At 54.9% G+C, this 6321-nt stretch overlaps 1 protein-coding gene across 1 annotated transcript in view; it reads right to left on the minus strand.

Moving 5' to 3' along the window:
* The window catches only part of LOC104995010 (granulocyte-macrophage colony-stimulating factor receptor subunit alpha-like), a gene marked incomplete at its 3' end in the record, with an annotated part of 11467 nt that overhangs the window by 4091 nt on the left and 1055 nt on the right, over window positions 1-6321 (minus strand). The window contains exons 2-5 of the mRNA XM_010848730.1: window positions 6087-6240; window positions 4521-4705; window positions 2457-2590; window positions 884-907 (exon numbers count right to left, since the gene is read on the minus strand). Of these exons, the coding sequence (XP_010847032.1) occupies window positions 884-907; window positions 2457-2590; window positions 4521-4705; window positions 6087-6240 (497 nt within the window). The remainder of the gene's footprint in view (window positions 1-883; window positions 908-2456; window positions 2591-4520; window positions 4706-6086; window positions 6241-6321) is intronic.

Below are 6321 nucleotides of genomic sequence, written 5' to 3' on the forward strand. Positions count from 1 at the left end.
AAGTAAAATAAAAGTCCTTTAAAGAAATTGTTGAAAGAATAAAAAGCAAAAGGATTCTACACACAGAACTCAGGGTAGGGCAGGGACATGCAGGGCACAGCCAGGCTCTGAGCCCAGGGACGCCTCTCCCACACGCACACAATAGACAGGCCTTTTCCTCCAGCTGGGGTCAGAGCATGGCAGCCCTTGGTCGCCCCTGGGGCTCTTCTGGGACCTGTGAGTCGGGAGAGGCTGGGTGGTCAGGGAGGAAAGGGGGGTGTGGCCTGCGGGTGTCCGGTGGCCCCACGGATCTGGGAATGAGCTCTGTCCAGAGTCTCCAGGGGAGGGTCTTCCCGCCTCTTCCAGCTTCTGCGGGCTCCAGGCATCCGTCCCTGGGCTGGTGGCCGCCTCCCTCTCATCTCTGCCTCCGTCTCCACATGGCTTCTCCTCTGTGTCCATGTCTCTCCTCTTCTGTGTCTTATAAGGACCCTGTCCCTGGGTTTAGGGCCACCCCCATCCAGGAGGACCTCATCTCAGACCCCTCACTTCATCACCTCTGCAGAGACCCCGTTTCCGAATAAAGTCGTGCTGTGCGGTTCTCGGTGGACCTGACTTCTACAGGGACCCTTTCAGCTCACTAGTGTGGGGCTCAGAAGGTGCAAGGAGGCCCATTCGGGACCACCATGTTATTGTGTCCACAAGGAGGATGACACCAAGCTGCCTGAGCTGAGTCAGAGGCGTCTGAGAGACCACAAATTCTCCATCGGTCACCAGAGCCTGGTGACCCCTAAACAGGGGCACAGAGGGACCCGAGGCTGAGCTGAGCGCCCTGCCTGCCAAGGGAGGGACTCTGAGCATCTATGACCCAAGCACGGATGCAGCGGAGAAAGGAAGGCAAACTTACGGGTTCTCTCTTAGAAAAGCTGCCCTGTAAAGAGAGAGCAAAGGAGACATGCTAAGTGCCTGGCCTTTTGGTTTTGTCTGCAAACGCAAGAACCCCCTGGGAATCCCAGGAGAGCTGTGACGATTATTTTAAGCTGGAGATAATCGAGTTTCCACAGATGCAGGGATTTAAAAGAGGCTTCTCGGAGTTTCTCTTATCAAGCTGAAAGCAAAAAGCTTCTGGGAGTGAGTGCTAAGTTGCTCACATGTGTTTGACTCTTTGCGACCCCATGGACTGTAGCCCCACCAGGCTCCTCTGTCCATGGGATTCTCCAGGCAGGAATGCTGGAGTAGGTTGCCGTTTCCTTCTCCAGGGGATCTTCCTGACCCAGAGACTGAACCTGGGTCTCCTGCATTGCAAGCAGATTCCTTACCGTCTGAGTCACCTAATCCATGGGATTCTCCAGGCAAGAATACTGGAGTGGGTTGCCATTTCCTTCTCCAGGGGATCTTCCTCATCCAGGGATCGAACACACATCTCCTGTATCCCCTGCAAAGTTAGTGCTGTCTTTGTCCCTGTTTCGTGTCTGACTCTTTGTGACCCCGTGGACTGCAGCCCCCCAGGCTCGTCTGTGCATGCAGTTCTCCAGGGGGTCTCCCTGACCCTACGATCGACTGAACCACAGCAACCCCGGTGTTCTGGCGGTTAGGACTCTATGTGTTTTCACGGCTGAGGGCAAGGGTTCTATCCCTGATCGGGAACAAAGACTGCAAAAAATGTGTAGCCAAAACGAAAAAGAAGGAACACATTTTTTCCCCCTCGAGAAGGTTTTCTCTCCTGTTTTTACCTTTCCTCTATCCACTTGGGAAGTAAAGATGCTACCTTTCAGTATGTGAGCTCCGTGCGGGAATGAATGAACGTTGATTTATTTTTTGTTGTTGCAGCCCCTGCTCTGAGGGAACTTGCCTTCCACGGGGTGGAGAGAGGCAGACAGCAGAGGTGGATGAAAGCCCTAAACGGAACCGCTAGAACCACGAAACCCTGAGACTCAAACACAAGCACCATCTTTATGACCTCGGGCGACACTAACTGGTTTCCTAGGTACGACCACCAAGAACATCGACGGCAGACAAAAAAAAAAAAAAATTCGTAAGTGAACGTTGGCAAAAATGAATGCACACGGACTTCCCTGCGGTGAGGGTGGGGGTCCGTGGTTAACGCTCAGCCTGCCGATGCAGGAGACACGGGTTCGATTCCTGGTCCAGGAAGATCCCGGTATCGTGCAGCAAGTAAGCCCGCGCTTTGAAACTGCCGACCCTAGAGAGCAGCCTCCACTGTCTGCAACTAGAGAAAAAGGTCCACGTGCAGCGACGAAGGCTCAGCGCAGCCAAAAATCAAAGAAATCAAAAAATTTTAAGAGGAATGAGCGGCACTTTTAGGACAAAGAGACAGTAAGGGAGAAAGCAGAAAAGAGACTCTTGAGGCAAAGAGTGTGTGTGTGTGAGGGTGTGTGTGTGGGGGGGGGGTGGACCCCAAAGCGAGAGGAGCAGAGGCGAGGCAGTCCGTGTTCCTCCACGAAGGGTCAGGTCCTCACCATCTTCTGGATGTCCAGTGCATAGCGCAAGACGCTATTGGACAGGCTGTACCTCATGGCGGGGGCATCCCAGCAAATCACGAAATGCGATACGTTGTCCTGGACGGTGACGTTCGCCGGCGGGTTATACTTTTCTGAGAAGAGACCCAAACAGGAAGCAGGGTCACAAACCTGCAACCCGCAGGAGTCGAGTGGGTGAGAGGCAGCGGAAGGACATCCCGCGCTAACCTGGGCCCATTCCTGTGCTGTTGCGTAAAACCCGGAGAAACCCTGCTGTTGAGGAAGCAAAACCTCAGGCCGGCTGAGCGCGCATTCTGGGCTTGTCCGCTCCTGGCCGGGTCCCGACCCCCGCCCTCTGCCTCTGCCTTGCAGACTCGCTGGAGCCCCAGGCAGAGATGCTGCCGTGCGAGCTAAGTCGCTTCAGTGGGGTCCGACCCTTTGTGACCCCGTGGACTATAGCCCCGCCAGGCTCCTTGGTCCAGGGAGATTCTCCAGGCAAGAACAGCGGAGTGGGTTGCCATTAGGAGAATGTTCTCTGGGCACATCCCTCGCCTTTTCCGGGACACCCTACAAGCGGGAAGCAGACTCACCCAGCATCTACATGGACCACCCCAGCAGCCAGACTTCGTGTCAAGTCTTGGAGTCACTCGGGTTTCCCAGGGGGATCAGTGGTAAAAAACCCACCTGCCAATGCAGGAGACTTGGATTCGATCCCTGGGTCGGGAAGATCCCCTGGAGAAGGGCATGGCAACCCACTCCTGTATTGTTGCCTGGAGAATCCCACAGAGAGGAGCCTGGCAGGCTACAGTCCATGGGGTCACAAAAAGCTGGACACGACTCAGTGATTAAACCACACGTCTTTATGTGTCTGAATTGTTTCAGTTAGCCTGATACCCTCCAAGCCCATCCACGTTGTTGCAAATGGCAGAATTTAAATCTTTTTTTTTTTTTTTTATGGCTGAGCAGTATTTCATTGTGGGACCCCCAGGAGGCGCTAGTAGTAAAGACCCCGCCTGCCAATGCAGAGACGTTAAGAGACATAGGTTTAAACCCTGGGTTGGAAAGAGTCCCCTGGAAAAGGGAATGGCAACCCACTCCAGTGTTCTTGTCTGGAGAATCCCATGGACAGAGGAGCCTGGCGGGCTACAGTCCATGGGGTCGCTGATAGTCGGAAGCGAGTTAGCACAGCATTTCATAATATATGCACTATATATTCTTTATCCATTCACCAGGTAATGAGCATTTATATGGCTTCCTTATCTTGGTGATCGTCAACCACGCTGCTATGAGCATTGGGGTTCATGTGATCTTTCTGAACCAGTATTTTCAGTTTTGTGTTTTCAGTGTTTTATTTTTTTAAGATATATAACCAGGAGTGGAATTGCTGGGTCATAAGTTAGTTCTGTTTTCAGGTTTTTTTTTGAGACACTTCCACACCTCCACGCAGTTTGCACACCACAGAGAGTTGGACACGACTGAGTGACGAAACACACACGCGCCTGAAGTCACCCATGGGCCCACCTTAAGGAAAACACAGTGGCTAAGCCAGCGGATGGTCTGTCTGGAACCAGACTCTGTGACGTTGGAGAGTCCCCCAGAAGGACACTCGGTCCCCTCACCAGAGAGGAATTCCTTTCCAAGGCTGCGTCCGTCAGTGCAATTTGTTCATATGCGACGCAAGCAGACACATCCCACCCCAAGGGAGAGTTACGCCCCTCTGTCTCCCTCTCTGCGTCTCTGCTTCTTGTTCAGTCGCTCAGTCGTGTCCGACTCTTGGAGACCCCATGGACTGCAGCACGCCAGGCTTCCCTGTCCATCACCAGCTCCCAGAGTTTGCTCAAACGCATGTCCATCGAGTCGGTGATGCCATCCAACCATCTCCTCCTCTGTCGTCCCCTTCTCCTCCCGCCTTAAATCCCTCCCAGCATCAGGGGCTTTCACCCCAATGTAGATCCTGCTGAGGGAACACACAGCCTCCAGAGCCCTGGGACACATGCAAATGCCGTGAAGCAGACGGCTGGCAGAGGAGCAGGCGAATACAAGGGGAGCGATTAACCATCTTACCCAGGCTAGGGCCGTTCATGCTAGGAGAGTCCAAAAACTGGATGTCCGAGTCGCTGCTGGTTCCGTTCACCAGAAAGAAGTAATCGTCCGTGGTGTGGCCTTCGCCGAGCTCGTCGAAATGGCAGCCCACGCGCGTCCCGGCCGAGTCAAGGACGTAGTGGCTGCACTCGGACACGTTTCCATGCCTGTGACATCCAAAAAAGACATCAAGGAGCAGCTAAGCAGTGTGTATCCTCCTGGGATTGTTCTTGATCAGTGGTTCAGTCATGTCCGACTCTCTGAGACCCCATGGACTGCAGCCCGCCAGGCTCCTCTGTCCGTGGAATTCTCCAGGCAAGAACACTGGACTGGGTTGCCATGCCCTCCTCCAGGGGGATCTTCCCAACCCAGGGATCAAACCCGCACCTCTTACATCTCCTGCATTGGCTGGAGAGTTCTTTACCACTGGCGCCACCTGGGAAGCTCACATATGTGTGTATATATACCCACATGTTGTGTCTGTGTGTGTGTGCATGCTGTGACCTCGAAACTATTCTACTTCGCTTCAACTATACTTCAACTGTTAAAAAATAATACAAAATTGCTAATTTCCTGACACTCTGGGACCACAGCGGGATTCACAACATGGAGCAATAGGCAGCATGAAGAAGAAAGGGAGACGGGTGTTCTCCTCTCTGGATGTTTGGACATTGTAGACTGATGTCCTCCAGTCTTAGAAGAAACATTTCTGGACTATGGGACGGGCTCAGCATTTAGCATCCGATCCCCAGGAGGAGGCCATGGCGACCCACTCCAGGATTCTTGCCTGGAGAATCCCAAGGACAGAGGAGCCTGGGTGGGCCACAGACCGAGGGGTCAAAAAGAGTCAGACACGACTGAGTGGTGAAGCATAGCAAAGCTCCAGTCTGAGGTCTCAGATTATGGCCCAGCCCACGGCTCACCCAGCATTCAGCATCAGGACCCCTGTGAGTCCCTGCTCCATGGTGGGGGGGGGACCCTCGGCTCTCCCAGCATTCAGCATCAGGACCCCTGTGAGTCACTGCACCATGGGGGCCCATGGCTCACCCAGCATTCAGCATCAGGACCCCAGGGAGTCCCTGCACCTTAGGACAAGCCCACGGCTCACCCAGCATTCAGCATCAGGACGCTGTGAGTCCCTGCTCCATGGGGGCCCATGTCTCACCCAGCATTCAGCATCAGGACCCTGTGAGTCCCTGGACCATGGGACAAGCCCGTGGCTCACCCAGCATTCAGCATCAGGACCCTGTGAGTCCCTGGACCGTGGGACAAGCCCACGGCTCACCCAGCATTCAGCATTGGGACCCTGTAAGTCCCTGGACCATGGGACAAGCCCACGGCTCACCCAGCATTCAGCATCGGGACCCTGTGAGTCCCTGGACCAGGGCTCACCTAGCATTCAGCATCAGGACCCCTGTGAGTCCCTGGACCATGGGACAAGCGCACGGCTCACCCAGCATTCAGCATCAGGACCCTGTGAGTCCCTGCACCTTAGGACAAGCCCACGGCTCACCCAGCATTCAGCATCAGGACCCCAGCCAGGCTTACAGAGAAGTCCAGGAGTACAGCTGATACTGCACGTCTGCAGGGGCGGCCGGGCCCCGCGTCCAGCTGCAGTTCATGAGTCGGACGTTGTAGATGATGCACGAGAGGTCCTGGGCTCCGGAGCCCTCCTTGCCTGGGAAGACAAGACAGCCGGATCCTCACTGCCGGCCGAGTCATCACCGGCGCCCCGCCGGCCACGCGGACGCCGGGCACCGTCGGAAACGTGCCCAGCGGCCGC

The sequence above is a fragment of the Bison bison genome, unplaced genomic scaffold (assembly GCF_000754665.1).
Source record: "Bison bison bison isolate TAMUID 2011002044 unplaced genomic scaffold, Bison_UMD1.0 scf7180017850477, whole genome shotgun sequence".
NCBI lineage: Eukaryota > Metazoa > Chordata > Mammalia > Artiodactyla > Bovidae > Bison > Bison bison.